General features: G+C 34.5%; 1 protein-coding gene across 2 annotated transcripts in view; it reads right to left on the bottom strand.

The window, feature by feature from the left end:
- The window catches only part of PPP1R1C (protein phosphatase 1 regulatory inhibitor subunit 1C), a 106,561-nt gene that overhangs the window by 36,436 nt on the left and 53,252 nt on the right, over positions 1–16,873 (bottom strand). For both annotated transcript variants that reach the window (XM_006921260.1, XM_006921259.2), the window contains exons 3-4: positions 14,038–14,075; positions 11,666–11,726 (exon numbers count right to left, since the gene is read on the bottom strand). In XM_006921260.1, coding sequence (XP_006921322.1) covers positions 11,666–11,726; positions 14,038–14,075 — 99 coding nt within the window. The remainder of the gene's footprint in view (positions 1–11,665; positions 11,727–14,037; positions 14,076–16,873) is intronic.

Below are 16,873 nucleotides of genomic sequence, written 5' to 3'. Positions count from 1 at the left end.
GGTAAGATAGCCCAGCAATCATTTGTTTACCAAACATTTGCTTTTCTATCTCCATGTGAATTGTCTTCCTGACAATTAAAATTCCAAACCTCAACCTACCCACCCCCTTCTTCTTAGCTCAAGGTAGCATATAAGCCTCAACTGCCTGCTTTGTCCTAGGGTAATATATTCTTATGGAACCCCAATATGTACATATGTAATAAATTTAGTTATTTTCTTCTGTTAAACTATGTTAATTTGGTTAAGTTAGACCATCCAAAAGAATTTAGAAGGGTAGAATGAAATTGTTTATTCTCCTCAACAACATAAAGAGGTATGAACAGTGCATTTTGAATCTCAAAGTAGCACAGCTCAAAGGATTTAGAATTAGGAGGGACATAGAAAGAGCATCTATTTAAATAGAGCTAAAGAACATAAGTGCGGACTAGAAAACAAGTGTTATTTTCAAGGAATTAAATACAGTTCAGCATTGCTACACCATGAAATAAAAGGAGGCTATTGCAAGAGGTCAGACTTAGCAGATATGAGGAAACCAAACTGTAAACATTCCTGCACATTATTTCTGAGTCTTTATTCTAAAGGAATTGATGTACCATTGAAAGATTTTAAAACAAAAAGACACAGGACCAGATTTGTGTGGTAAGTTGTCAGGGTTGGTGGGAATGTGAATTCGAGAGAGACAATATTAAAGGTAAGCTTGTTTTGAGTACAAAATTGTTATTACATAGGATCTATAATGGAAGTTTAAAATAAAAAAAATGATTATAAACAAAAGTACTAAGCATTTTGTAGGAATTTTGGAATAGAATATCTTGTAAAAACTTTCCATTAAGTTGTAAGGTTGAAAGATCTCCAGATTTTAAAAGGCAAACAGCATAGATGGGTAAGTGGAAAAAATGAGGCCTATTGCTATTCCAATAGAAAAGTTAAAAAAGCTCATGTCACAATTTGGCCTTCTAAAGGAGAATGATATTTAATGTGGGAATTCTGCTCTTCTATAAACCTCAGTGTCCTCTAAAAATAAAAGGTCCTATGAAACTTTAGATGGTTTTCTGTAAGAAACAAATAAATTATACAAAAACACAATTGCATATATTGAAGCACTATACAAATAGAAGATGGTATAAACATTACTTTTTTAAATCTCTCATTTAAATAAAACAAACAGCCAGTCTCCAAGAAGGCTGCAAATCTATTACTAATTCCACATCTATAAAGAGGCAATACAAATCTCATCCAAGAAATCTCATCAGGGAATACTGTATTAGGTATTAAATGAAGTAAGGCAAGCCCATAAAGACAACATCTGCCTATTCTATTAGGAATTGCTTTTTTCTTCCTGAAACTCTCATTAGCATTAATAAGAGCAGAGTGCGTACATCTTAGCATGCTGATAGTGTAGCATTAACCTTCCTAAGCACTAATGGATATGGTGCACATACATTCTGCAGAACAAGAGATAGATTTTTCTATTTTTAGTAACTATATACTGATGCAAACATAGATTTTACAGTATACTGACTCAAATAAGAATTAAAATTGGAACTTGAAGGCTCCTTGAAGAAATGACTGATTCTAAAAGTGAGATTGGAAATATACAAATGAACCTGAAGTATTTTGTAGTGCCAGAAAGTAAGGATATGCTAAAACAAACAAACAAACAAACAAACAAAAAACTCATAGTAACAAAGTATGTCAAAGGGACACAGGAGTAAACTGAAAAAGCTCCCAGTAGCCAAAGCTGGGACTATTTTAGCAACAAAATAGAGTAGTATTGAGTTAAAATCTGAAGTATAAAACAAATATCCATAAGTCCATACTAATAAAAAACAAATAATTGAATAAATAAATAAATGGGAGAGAAGAGACAACTCTTCTGTGCAGAATTACAAATAATTTTGTAGATACATATCCTTCAAGGGAATGGAGTATTATCCCACTCCCTAAGTGTGAGCTACACATGGTGACTTCCTTCCAAAGAGTACAGTATGGGAAGGAGGTAAAAAAGAGTAACTTTATAGTAGAGAATCCTGACAAACACTACCTTAGCCAGTTGATCAAGGTCAATGACAGTAATAAGTCATGTTGATAGTATATGCTCTTTATGTCATGTAACAAAAAAGTCACTTTATATTTGCTGTCTTTCTCCCCAAAACCCATCATCTCAGTCTAATCATGAAAAAAAAAAAATTAAAAATCTTAATAAAGGAAAATTCTAAAAAATACTACTCAAGACTATCAAGGTCATCAAAAACAAGGAAATCTGAGACTGTCACAAGCAAGAGAAGCTTCAGGAGACATGGTATCCCGGATGGCTTCCTAGAACAGCAAAAGAACATTAGGCAGAAACTAAATAAATACAAATAAAATATTGACTTTAGTTAATAACAATGCATCAGTATTGGTTTATTAATTCTAATAAATGTGCCATACCATTATAAAATATGAATCACAGGAGCAACTGGATGCAGGGGTATATGGGAGCTTTCTATACTATCACCATAATTTTTCTGTAAATCTAAAACGGTTCTAAGATATAAAATTTATTTTTAAAAAGTATAATTTGCGCTGGAGCTTACCCTGTTGTACAAGGAATATTAGGAGGAAAGACAAAGTTGTGAACCATTTATGGCGTCATCTTAAATGCTTTGCAAGTTATTATGAGCAAGAGGATTGAAAATGGTGAGCCATGTATTCTATTTTTTCATGAGTCCGTTTATTGTACTCTGCAGATGCATATGTCAAGATGACTGTTCCCTCTGTGATCTGAAAGTGGCCCCATCTTCCTGTCCTCCAGGCCTAGTGTGGATTCCCTCACATCCCCTGCTGACTCTATTAGCTCCCTGTTCAAGGATTCCTGGTGAGCTCTACCTGTTTGCTGGTGCATCGCTTCCTCCAGACAGGTCTCCCAGGGGCCGGGGACCTCACCCTTCACCTCTGTAGCCACAGCGCTTTGATGTGGCACTTAGCACACAGTGGAGGCTCACATGTGGTTTGCAGGAGTAATATCATTAGTGCTTACACAATGGAATTTTACCATTTGCATATTTGGGAAAGACCTAAAGACACTGCATCTTGATTCATCTGTTCAAACCAAATGCAAAATTTTATCTCTTCCCCTGCTTCTAATGTAGGGAGCAATTTTAAAAGATATATATTATTTATACAGAGGGATAGAAATTTAAAAAATTAATTTAATATATATATTAAAGAGAGAGAGAGAAACATGAATGGAACTATATTAACAAATAGTGGTCTCTTTCAAAGTGTTAGTGGCACTACATGAGATTGTTTCTTGTCCCAAATTTCAAATTTGCAATTTAATTCATCTCAAAATCCTTTAGACCTTTTAACCTAATAAACCATGAAAAGGTATAAAATATGAAGTCCACTTATATTTGCTGGCATTTTCCTCTTGCTTCACTTTCAATGTTAATCTCAGGGGGAAAAAGGATATTTTAATGACTTACAGGAAGGTACCTTCTCAGATCAGGTCTCCAAACTGACCCTGCCCTCTGTATTCAAAGATATTGTAAAAGATGAATGTAAAACTTAGTGAAAGAAATTAAACAAAAATGAAAAAAGTGGATCTGGAAATAGATGTTTTAAAAAAAAAAAAAGAAATAAACAAGACTTGTGTATAATTAGAATGTTCCTTGTTATCTAAGAATCTGTGGAAACATTCCTTGAGTTGCATAAATAAGCCCCACCCTACACAGTAAATAAACTGAGCCAGCACAAACAAACAAACAAAAAATGATGATTTAGAAAGGCAAATGTGATGAATACCTGGATAACACCCACAGAGGGACAGAAATATTTTAAAAAGGAATACAGTTTGTTGGAGATGGCCTGATGAAAAGCTAAAAAATCTTGCTGCCTTCTCTCTCTTCCTTAGATTTTCAAAGTGCAGGGAGTGATGAGAACAGTCTGCTCTGTTCTGAGTATTTTTTTAGTCACAATAACAAGAAGCTTGAAATAAGGAAGAGTGGATTGGTCATAATTTGATATAATTATTGTTAATCTACTGACGTTACTTAATTATAGGCTGAATTTATATAAAGCGATTTCCTGTTCATCCCTCTGGCTAGAAATATTTATTGAATCACCTTCTTTAGCACCTCCAAATTCACCATTAACCATTGCCTTGTTCTTAAGCTTTTCTAAAATACAAGATTTATTAATGTGAATATCAACAACTCTGAAAAAGCTATTAGTTAGCTGGGAAATAAGGAACACTGTGTCTGAGGGGAGGAGCTGGGTGGAATGAAATAAAAACCAGATTTTGATAAAAAAGAAAGCGAAAGGTCAAAGATTAAATCCGCAAATCCACTTGAGACTGGTGCAAATAAAAGTGGAGTGAATGGAGCAAGGCTTGGTGGTCCACGTGCTCATTTGGACCAGGCACCTCTAACCCTGACTTTTCAGTTCCCATTGGATCGAGAACAAAGCTCCATCAGATATTTCATACTCCTCCAAGTCTCTTCACCCCTCTTCAGTCTCTTCCCACTGTTCCTCCCTCCATTCTGCAAGGCTCAGTGGAAATGGAGAATGGGTGGGCCTGACTCAATTCAGAGTTCAAATAATTACTCAGATTATTTCCCACATATTGCATGCCTGTTCTAAGAATTCTCTTTACACATATTGTTTCATTTTGTCCCTACGGCAATCCTGAGTGGTAGGTATAATCTCCCTTTTACTTATGGGAGAAGAGAGACAAGTTAAACTGGCTGACTTGCTGAAGTTGAACAGGTAATAAGTGGCGGTTTGAACCCTGATCACTTACCCGCCAAGGTCAATGTCCTTTTATGTTGGGTCCCATGAAATTATGGTGAACAGCCTTTCCTTATTTGAAGATTACCTTTCAGTTAATATTACATGTCAGATCCTTGTCATTGTCATCTACCACCCTCCAAAAACCACTTTGGATGACTTCTTATTGAGCCAGTTTGATTTTTTTTCCTTCCCTTGGTTATTCCTTATTTCTATTTATCACTTTATTGTGAAAAGAGGCTAAATCGAGATAAAATATCAAGATCAAAACCATGCTTGGAGAAAAAAAAATGTAGGAGTTACAGTGCCACAGGCATTCAAAGAAGACCTGTTTGACATATTGAAAGAACAACCTCTGGGCACTGAAGGAGCTAAACTATTCTTTTAAAGAAAATATGAAGAATGAGAGGAGCACAATATTTTCACAAGTACAAAAAAAATCTGACTTGCGACGCATTAAGATAGGTAACGTAATACTAAGAGGCCCTGCTGTACAAAGTCATTTTTCAGTCAACTGCTTTGTTTCATGTTCAGATTTTCTTTTAAATCAATAGCACTTGCTCTGCTCTCTTCAATTGAAGGCATTTGCATTCCAGTAAAACACACACAAACGTAAAATGGAGGTGGAAATGAGTCATCCATTTCCTGTCTCAAATTTCAAACCTACTTTGCTTTTCTGAAAACATGATTTGAGCTGTCCAACAATAATTTAATTGGCTGTTCTGTAAATTACAGGGCTGACCGCCACATAAACACCAGAGAAGTGCACATGGGTATTCAGTAGTCAGCTATCATTTTTCTGATAACTTTCAGAACTTTCTACTTATGTAATTATGAAGCACCATATTATACAGGGTAATGGAAAAGTGAATCTGTTTTCTATGCAAACTTCAATTTCTGTTATTTTTATACATAATATGCATTATAAATTTATGGTTCATCTGTATAGATAAAAAATGTGGTCAGCACAAGATATCTAAAATATAACAATATCTAACAAAAGTGCTCATAATATCCTCTGTTTTTAAGGGATAGAATCCTGATATAATAAGTTTATTTAATTACTAGTTGAATGGTGGCATTCAGGGGAATCAATGTCAACCAGAGTCAGATATGTGTGCTGCAAGGCCCTCTCTTTGCAATTTTCTTTTTGATATGTTTACAACAGATGTGGTTAAAAATACCAAAGATAAGGTTTTTATCCATGGATGACATGCAATTGAAATAGTAGAAAATAGAATGAATGAAAGAATCACGATACAAAATATGACATGTTCATGTGACAGCCTCACTTTAAGAAGAGGAAAGAAGTGAGATGACAGGACTGTCTTGCTTTCTGGTTAAAGAAGGACATAATTTAAAATGGGAAATGAATGGTGAATAACATGGCTTAAAAGCAATATATGAAAAGGGCTTGAAAGTTTTGAATTTATAGTAAGCTTATTATTTATTACCAATGTATATGGCTGTCTGAAAGTCTAATAAGATTTTGCATTAATAGAATCAAATTATCTGAGATTAAGTAAGTAACAGGTCTAATTGAAATTTCCTCTTTTTCTGGTCAGACTACATCTTAAATATTATGTTGATTTTGAATGAACTGCTTCTAGAATGATACAGGCAAAGGGGAGCTTATTTGGAGATCAAGAGTAAACATGAAAAAACTAACCGGTAAGCATAATTGACATCTATATATTTAACCTGGAAAGAAGGAAATTAAGGGTGAGATAAAGACCTGATAGATGTCTTGAAATATTTAGATAGTTGTCATTTTAAAGTTTGCCACAAATAGAAACAAGATATAGAACAAGAATCCATGAATACAAAGTTCTTGGGTCCTCAACAGAGAAAATGTCTTTCTGATAGACAAACCAGAGAAAATGTAGATATCTTAAGGAAATAATTTATTTACCAATATTAGTGTTGGGTATTTTTAAAACATATTTAAAAGTATATTTATAAGCATGGCTTAGGTCCTGAGCATTATGTTAAGCCCTGCAGATATGGTAGAGAACAAAATGGACACTGTCACTGCCGCCACATAATCACTCATATAGATCACTTCCAGTCTAATTGGAAAGACAGACAATAAGAAATAAGTTAATTAATTAATAAGACAAATACTAAATAAATAAATAAAATTGGACATTGTGATTATTTGCAATGAAAGAGCTATAGAGAATTTATAACTATTAATAGAGAGTTATAGCTATTGAGAATTTAGAATGGAAGGTTAGAAAAAGCTCCTTTTAGGAACTGACCTTTAAAGACAGGCTTAAATGATGAATAGGAGTTAGCCAAATGAAAAGTTAGGAAAAGAAAGAGGCAAGGGAGAACATTTTATGTGAAGAGGAGAATGTGTTCAAGATCTTTCCTGAATCAGCAAAGAGCTTAGTGCATTCAGAAGCTGGCAGAAGGCCTGTGTGGCTGGGACTAGTGGGTATGGGGAAAAGAGATAGACTGGAGACCTTGGGCAGTCAGCTTTGAAAACTTTGCTCTGGAATAGGGATTGTATCTAATGACAATGGGGAGCTATTGAAGAGTTTTAACTGACAAGTAGCATAATCACTTTTGTGTGTTAAAAGTTCACTTTGGCTATAGTGTAGAAAATGGATGGGAAGCAAAAAGAGAAAGACTTGATGGAGAGTAACCAATTATACCCTGGCAAAGAGATGGTTGTGACTTGAAATATGGTGGTGACCCTGGAGATAAAAGAGGAAAGGTGAAGAGATTCTGATGGGGTGCAATCCGTAAGACCTGGTGCTCTCCTGTCGACCAGAGTGTGGAGAGGGAGAGGATCACCGAAGACTCCCAGAACTCAAAAATAAGATCCTAGACAAATAAAAATCCTGCTTCCTGAGAAGGGGAATAGTGGAGGACAAATTGATTTGTTGTGGAGAAGATCAAAATGTCAGTTTTGACCATGTTAATTTTGATCTTATAATCTCTTTGATCTCTATGAGCTATCTATGACACAAGAAGGACATGTTGGGTAGGTGATTGGCTCTCTGAGTCTGGTCAGTCTTTAGACTTGCAGCCACAGAATCACCTGGAACTTTAGATTATCTGGTTCTACCGCAGGCCTAATATATTAAAATCTTTGAGAGAACATAACCAATTTAATACCCAGAGGTTAAATGCAGTGGGGAAAAAAATCAGTTATCACTGGATAGTTGCACTAGTTAACCTTGAAAGTCCTTGACAACTTTGAGTGACTAAAAATTTATGACTAGAAAGATGGCCAGACCAAGTATTAAACCTATCATTATTTTTTAGGAATAAATGTGCTGAACAAGCCATGAAATACTCCTGGAAAAGAAAAGTTATATCTAGATCCTTCTATTTACATTGCCGTGTTTGTGTCATATGATGCTGTCACCTTGACCATGAACTAATTGATCTAGAAAGCAGACCCTAGGCAAAGTCAACTACCTAATTGTTTCCGTGGTTTGTGGGATGATCTTTCTTAAGAATCTAGTCCAATTGTCGCAGTATTCTGGATGGTAAGTAATTTACCAAATCAGATTTTTTTCTTAGGCCAGTGGAGAGGGGAGTGGAAAAAAGTATGCCAGAAAAATAAAACCATATTGATAAGTAGGAACATAAAAGTTAAGGGAAAATCAGGCAGAAAGAGAAGCAAGAAGAAACGGAAGTAGAGTCACAAATATGACAATCAATAGAACAAAGCTCAAGAGATACCTACTTCTGATCAGATGACAGTGTGGCTGGATTCCCCAGTTTATTACAGTTTATTTATTCAACAAGTATTTATTGAGCACTTGCTATGTGCCAGGCATACATTCTAGGTTCTGGGCATTCCCAAATGAATAAAACTATAGTTCTAGGTACATCATGGTATAGAAAACAATAAGGCGGTATGTCAGGACATAGATGCTAATGGTAGAAGGGACAATTACCAGGAAAGGAAAGGCTTCTCTGAGGAAGTAACATTAGCTGGGCCACCTGTGAGGCCACTTGGATAAAGAGCATTCCAGGCAGAGAATATGGAAAGTACAAATGCTCTGAAATGAAAGTCTGTTTGGCATGTTTAAGAATAGCAGAAAATTCCATGATGTTGGACACCAATAAACAAGGACGGTGTACAAGAACATGAGGTTGAAGAGAAAAGACAATGCATCTCATCCAGGGACTTGTAAGCCATGGCTGGAGTTTTAATTTTATTTTGAATGTAACAGGAAGACATTGAGGATTTTAATCAAGGGGATGGCATTATCACATTTGTATGTTAGAGGAATTACTCTGGCTTCTATGTGAAGACTAATTTGAGGGGCAAGAGCGGAAGCAGAGAGACCAGTTAGAAGGCTACTTTAGCAGTCCCAGCAAGAAAGAATGATGGTTTGCACAAGGTAGTGGCAGTGGAATATGTGAAAACTAGTCGGATAAAGGACGCATTTTGAAATTAGAGCTAATGAGTGTAGACAATGAGTTGGGTAAGAGATTGAAGTAAAAAATTACACAAAGGATTTTGTCTCAACGACTGAATACAATTTAATGAGATGGGGAAAATCAGAAAAGAGCCAATGAGTTTGGTTTCGAATATGTTAAATTCGAGAAGCCTAATAACATTCAAGTGAAGAAATTTGATAGCTAATTGGAAAAAGGAGTCTGAAGTTCAGGAGATGCTAGGACTGCAGATATAAATTTGGGTATCATCAGCATATCAGCCCTGACAGTGAGCCTGTTAGAATGGTTTCCTCTGCCCTATTTCTTTCCCTGAATACTTTCATATAAAACTCTCATTACAAGAGGTAACCTGAACGTGTCTCTGTTTCCTGAAAACTGGAGGAGCCTTAAGTACCACCATAACTGAAAGAGGGGAAAATGAATGTAGGCAATAGGAAACTAGTCTGTCTAGGTATTCATTGAAATGGCATAGGTGGAATGTGGTATCTCTCCCCTACTGCCACTTTGGCCTCTGTGCTCAGTAACTCCTCACAACCTAATAAGAGAGGAGAGTAAAGAAATCTTGCTAATTTGTTTTTGTTTTGTTTTGCTTTACTAACCGGTTACTCACTGGATCCTTCACGAAGCCCTAGTTGGCCTGATATTTTTTCATAACTCTTAATCACATCTGTTACTGCTTTGGTCTCACAGCAAAGTGTTTTTTACACTCCACAATTGTATGTTCCACTGCAAATTGAAGAATTATATATTTCAGAGCAATAGTATTAGTGTATTTAGTATCTTGGTAACATTTCCTTTGCTAATTCATCTTTCTTATCATGAAAGCTCCTTAATATGCTCATAAGGCACCATGTGTTATTACCATTGCTTAATTTTGTCTTGAAATATTTATTTCTAGTTCTTAGGGACAAGTAGAGTGAACAAAACATGTGATTTTGCTTTCTCTTTTCTTTTATCAGAAACAGGAGACTTACCTAGGTACTAACTGGTTATAAATGAGGACCTAAGTGGCTTGTAATAATACCCTGATAGCCTCTTGAAAGAATTATTGTGCTTTCTCAAGCTTTTAACTCATGACCCAAAATGATTATCATTGAATGACCATCTTTGAGGCCTTAATGGTAGTAAGGTTATATGTAAAAATGTGCAATATGACTAACTTCCCTAAATGTTAGATCTCACATTCTTATGATATTTGAGAACTAAATATAATGAAAACCATGAGCCCTTGGGGCCTTGATTTTAAGATTTCACTTTAAAAATGATACTATTTTTTCTGAGGACATGAGAACAGTATTAGTTTAGTTAAGCTAACCCAAAATAGAACAGAAGAAATCATTGAGTAAACATATATCTTCCATTGTTGCCCATTTATGCCCAAATTGATATGTCTTGAAAGTACAAGATAATTTACGATAGGGAAAATATCTTCAAAATGATTACATTTATCTTCAGAGAGCGATGCCTGATACTCTCAATAATTACCCTGAAATAAATTACAGTGCTAACGATTGCATTATTTACTGCAGTCTTACAAACAAGCAAACTTGGTGTTTTATGGCTTCACAGAAAGGAAGTTTACTGAAAGTAGCTATTAATGTGTCCACTTATATCCCACCTCCCTGAAAATGCCTCAAATCTAGAGAGAATAGAGAGTGGAAAATTTCACTCTCAATTTAGACATCTCTCCAGACTCCAGAGGAAGCTGTTCAGCTGGCCTCTCCTGTAGTTGAAACCAAGCTGGACGACTACATGATAATCCATTGGGCCAAAGGCCCAAGCGCCAGACTGGAACATGAGCTACTGGATTGAACACACTCTGCCTTATGTCAGGAACATTTTGGTGTGAGAAATAAAAGAAGCCTTTCCTGGAATTTATGTTGGTCAAAATTCTGACACACTTAGATGTTCTTTTAGCAGTTCTAATTTTGGGTGGAAATGCTGGGAAAATGCCAGAATCTCAACTAACTTTCTTAGTTGTTATTTCAACAGCTGTTACATATACAGCTAATAGCTGTTCAATTTGGTTTCTTAGAGCTGCTCCTGATACAAGGCAATGAGGCGACACTTTACATTAAATCTACTCCAAATTCTACTTGTTTAAGCCAAAAATAAAAAATGGCAATCATCTGCCAGTACTGTCAAGAGTAATAAGGGATTCTGGAAAAATCTTTTTAAGGAAAATGTGTGAGGAAGAGTAAAAGAAAAACCTTTGTCATTATTTTGGAAAATCTGAATTTCCAGACAGATTCTGAGACATCTCTAATTATTCCTTCTTCGATCACCAATATTAATTCTTGATAAAACTGACTTTTAAATAGATAAAGTATCTTACTAAAAGTCACATTACTAAGTTTTAGAGTTGAGACAGTGCCAGCTTATTATCAAACACATTGTCCCGGAGAACAGACAGCTTGCCAGCCATGAACTCAACCCAAAACAACCCGAAACAGTACCTGAACAGTACCTTTCATCGCAGGTGGTGTGTACACGCTCTGCTTCCTTTGCTTAGGGGATGCATTCTGTGACTGGACAAAAAGGAAAAAAGTAAAGATTTATATATTGATAAAAGGACAATGTCATCAGCTCTGTGAGGGAAATAAACACTGTGCCATATTTCAAAGAGTTTTCTGATTTCCTCCAACATGAAATAGAACTGTAATCAATGAGAAATTATATACATGTTCACTAATAGTACAGTATTAAGAGATACATGAAGCTACAGGATATATTTAATCATAAAACTCTTTATCTATTGCAGTCTTGAAATTACTTTTTATTTTCTAACCTAGTAACTTCATTTTATATTTTTAAAGAAAGAGAAAAAGGGTCATTAATCTTTTCCATTTGAAAGAAAAGCATAAGTGCCAAGACGAAATATACTCAAAACCTATGGAGTAATTATCCTGTTCACAGGATTGCTGAGTGGTTCTAGAGGAATGATTAGTGTCCTTGGTCAGTAATACCAATCTATAACCCTCTGGAATTAATAAGTTCAATTTAATATCTCCACTTACTTGGAATTACAATGTTAGGATAATATTCTTTTCTATGTACAAAAGGTAAGTCTTTTCCTAACAAAAATGCTATTTAACACCCTAACCTAACTAAGGGCCCTGGTTCAGGATGTCTTTCTCTCTACAGATGACCCTTAAACAATACAAGGGTTATGGGCGTCCACGCCCTACCCAACCAAAAATCTGAATATAACTTTTGACTCTCTCAAAACTTAACTATAGTTGGTCCTTCACATCAGCAGAGTCAACCAACCACATTCAGGAAAAAAGTAATTTCCATCTACAGCTCGGAATTCGGGGCTGGGAAACTGCAAGTGGGAATGAGAAAATACAGTATTCAATCTGCAGTTGATTGAATCTGCATACACAAAACCCACAGATTCAAGAGGTAACTGCATTTATTGAAAAAATCCATGTGTCAGTGGACTTGCAAATTCATACTCATGTTGTATATATATATGTATATATAATATTATTTATTATAATAACATAAAGACTCCTTTTTAATAGTGTGTCAATTTATGTTTCAATGTGTCAAAGGCAGGTGTTTTAGTGTCTGCAGCAATTATTTTTTCTTAGAAAAGCTCAAGTATGAATAGTTACTTTGGGGAGATTAATTTAGACTTGCTATGCATATTAGGAAGAACATTGTGTACACAGTTTAAAAGAAATTAGAAACTGTTTCACAAAATCGTAAATAGAATTTGAGGCACCTTTCCTCTACATACTAAAGCTTAATTGTTCTCAAAGGTACAATCAAGATGTTGGCGCTTACCTGATGCAAAAACAATCTATTAAAAAGCAAAAAATTCAACTGAATAGTTGCCAAATTCATATCAACCAAACATATAGTACAAGAAAATTTATTTAGAATAAAACATTTTGGTACCAGTCCATTATGCACAAGTGCAGACAGGGTGACTCTACATTAATGTAAACGTGTAGATGATTCACATTTCCAATTTACCTCTATTGTATTTGGTCACTTCTGGTCGATTTTGAGAAAAAAATCACTTCCCAGATTTCTTATATATTTATTTTCATACACATATTCAAAAGTCAAGTAGAAAAATTAATTCTACAGAAAAGTCTTTTTAATAACATAGTAGTGAAACTAAAGTTAATAAAAACTACTTTATATTTATTTACAAGTTTAGTTTCCAATACATTTTCAAATACTCTCTTTAAATTTTGAGTATTTTGGTATTTGTTCTTTCTAATTTTCCTGAGTGTTGCTATATGCGTACTCATGCAGCCATGGGAATTGACAAGTAAGTTTGTATGCATCTTATTCAATATTTGTTCCATTTCTGGGTGCAAGTTTACTCACTTCCTTGTGTTCTATATTATCAGCTCCCCTAATCACTCCTGGTTCCTATGTTCTATCTGAACTCCTACATGTGTATGTTGAGACTCTGGCCTCTCAATCTGCTCTCAACTCCATACACCAGAAGATCCTTTGATAGGTGTCTATCCCCCATCTGTTGCTCCAGAATTCCAATACTGCCTGTCCCAAGACTGTGGTGGTCATATATAAGCAGTTGCTAAATTGAAATTATCAATACCACATCTTGCCACTAAAAGCAATGATTTATTTTAGAACTTTTTTCAGGGGTTATCATTTTATCATTTTCAGGGGTAGAAAATCAAGGAAACTTAAAAAAGAGATTTAATGGCACTTTTTACTGTTTGTTCAGTCAGAAAAAGCAAACTAATTTTTATATCATAGTTAAACCAATATATTTTACATCACATCATATCAAACTGATTGTAGTTTACTTGCTCTGAATACCTACTTATACAAAATATAAAAAAAACTTACTTCTGCTTGTGTGTTGGTCACCCTCTTGTCATCTATTTCTGCAAGAGAAGTAGGTGTAATTTATTAGGTGATATTCTTTTTTATAAATGCATATTAACATTTTCAATAATGTAGATCAAGATATTTCATAACTACCTGTTCTTTTATAATGTCCATGGCTCAGTCTAATGGCTGATAATGAAAGGATAGCAGAATGGTGTGCTTTCCTTCTGAGATAGCCTTCTCCCAAAGGTTTTTAAAAAGGCAATAAAAAAATCCCTTCTGAAATCCCAAATTGCCCATCTTCCAGCAGTCTAGAAAGAAGGCCAAGGAAATGGCTCTTAGAACAACTCCTGGTGTCATCAACCTCACAGTGCTAAGGCATAAACCACTTCTCTTCTCATGGACTTTATTGCCACTGCTTACTGACTCTAGCCTCTGTCAAATTTCCTCAACTTTGCCATTAAGCAGAATAAACTTCCTTTTCCACTCAGCCCTATCACTCTTACTCTGAGGCAGCACTCTCTTTTCCATATTCCACTGTAAAAATTAGTTATATTGTCAGAAATATTTCTTATGACAGTGTGCTAGGGCAACTTCTACATCGTCTGTGTAAAAATAGTTGTGAGGAAGGGAAGAGAGAAGACAGACTTTTTCACATACTCCCCATCCACAAAGGGAGGAGGTTCCAGGCTAGGCTTCTTTCTTACTCCTCACCTACTTTGCAAGGATTCTGCCTCTAGGCTTCTTGACCCAATTACCCTTTTCTGACTCTTAGATTAGTCCCAAAGCTGAGAGACTGATCCTGTGATCCAACAACTGAGTGAGAAGTTCATCAAAGAGTATCTCCTTAAAAATATAGATCTGTATTTATTGACATGAAAAGATGTGCTATGTAAATGAAAAGGAGTTGAAAACTATGTTATGGTATTTTTATTTTATACAGAATAGGTAAAATATAGATACAGAGATGAATGAGAAGTGCATATATATGCAAAGAAGAATGTATACCTATATGTTAAACGTAGTTATCTCTGGATAATTGGATAACACATTCTAACTTATCCCTACCTGTAGTGTTTGCTTTTCTTTTTATAATAAAAATGTCTTACTTGCATCACAAATCTTTGTATATGTATGTATATGGATATATATAAAAATACACATATATACATAGTAAAATTTTTATGTAAATCCATGATGCATAAAGTTGAAATTTCATATACTGAGACCAAAGTAGCCAAGCAACTAGAATGAATAGTATATGGAAGTACTATTTATTCTAATATTATATCTTGGTTACCCAGTTTTTAAAAGTTATGGAACCTTCTGATGAATTTTACCTCCATTGAATAGGAGAAGGCAGACAACAGGAAACTATTAGTTAAGGACAGCAATCGCAATTGTCTGATGCAATCACTAGAAGTATCTGGCTCATTCTCAGGCATCTGTGAATATATTGAATTGAAAGTTCTATCTGAAATCTTTTTCTATTACCTTTTAAGTAAATATCAAATGTGATCCACCCTAAAAATACATGTATTGTGATCCATTGAGTTGTTAAATGCTAATGGGTTTTTTAATATTTTGTTTATGCCTTAGTAGTTTTCAAAATTTAACCCAGGAATCATAACCTATTGTTTTAGCAACAAAATGGAGTCCAATCATTCAGCTTTGCGCTTTTCCTATTGTCTGACTATAACACACATTAAAACAATGCCTTTCTAAGGCAAATATTTAGACTTTACTCATTGCATAATTCAATGAAAAGGATTTTATTCTTGTTGAATTTTGTTGACATAGTCAACTATTTTTGTCATAAAGACAAGGATTGAGAAAATTCAGTACTGTGTTCTTCAAACTAAAAAGTGAAAATTATATGAATTTCAAGTCAAAGCAACTCAGACAAAAGTACATGGCAAGCCAAAATCGATCATGGCTTTTTAAAATTTTATTAAATTTATTGGAGTGACTTTTGTTACACCCTGGCCAATCCCAGAAGTGTTTAGGAAAGCCAAATGAAATATAAGGATATATTTCTTTAAATATTGTTTAGCTTTCTCGTTAAACCTGGAAAAAATACTATATTCAGTAAGGTAGAACACAATCAGTGAATACATGAGAGGTTTGTTAAATGATTATTGATAATCTAAAACTACACATCTTCGAAATAGGTTTTTGTACTTATTTTAGCTTTATCTTATCTATTTTTTTTCTCTCTCAAGTGCCATTTGTTCTAAAGGAATTAATATTTTACTTTGAGAGAAAAATATAAAAGTCATCTGAGCATAACATTTTAAGGAATATTATCATCATTGAAAATGGAGTTAGAGTTAGAAATAGTCTAGAAAGGTTTGAGTATCGATTAGTTAGATTGTTCTTGAGATATTTAAATTTATTAAAGGAATAGGACAAACTCAAGATCCATGTGGATATGCACATAAACTGCAAACACAATTGTCTGATTGCCTTAGAAATATTACTGAGATCTCCTCAGTTTTGGAGGAAAACTAGTAATAAAAAATTGCATATAAAAATGAAGTCTAAAAGAGAGGAAAATAAAGAAGACCATAATCAAAGAATAAGGAAAATTTTATGAACTATAATAGAGTTATAGACCTACAAAAACTAAGAAAAGAACAAAATATAAAGAGATAGAAAACTAAGGAAAGCCTAGAGCATCTTGATTGTGGCTGACAAGAAATTTCATTCTTAAAAAAAAGCACTGGAGAGGATATACAACTTCTAATATGGTTCTTCTATTTATCTGACATGACCAGAAGCAAGTCACTTAATCTTCATGAACTTCAGGGTTTTTCCCACTTGTGAAATGGGATTGAGAATAAAAAATATTTTT

The sequence above is a fragment of the Pteropus alecto genome, unplaced genomic scaffold (assembly GCF_000325575.1).
Source record: "Pteropus alecto unplaced genomic scaffold, ASM32557v1 scaffold3, whole genome shotgun sequence".
Lineage (NCBI taxonomy): Eukaryota > Metazoa > Chordata > Mammalia > Chiroptera > Pteropodidae > Pteropus > Pteropus alecto.
This window is presented reverse-complemented; position numbering and strand designations above follow the sequence as displayed.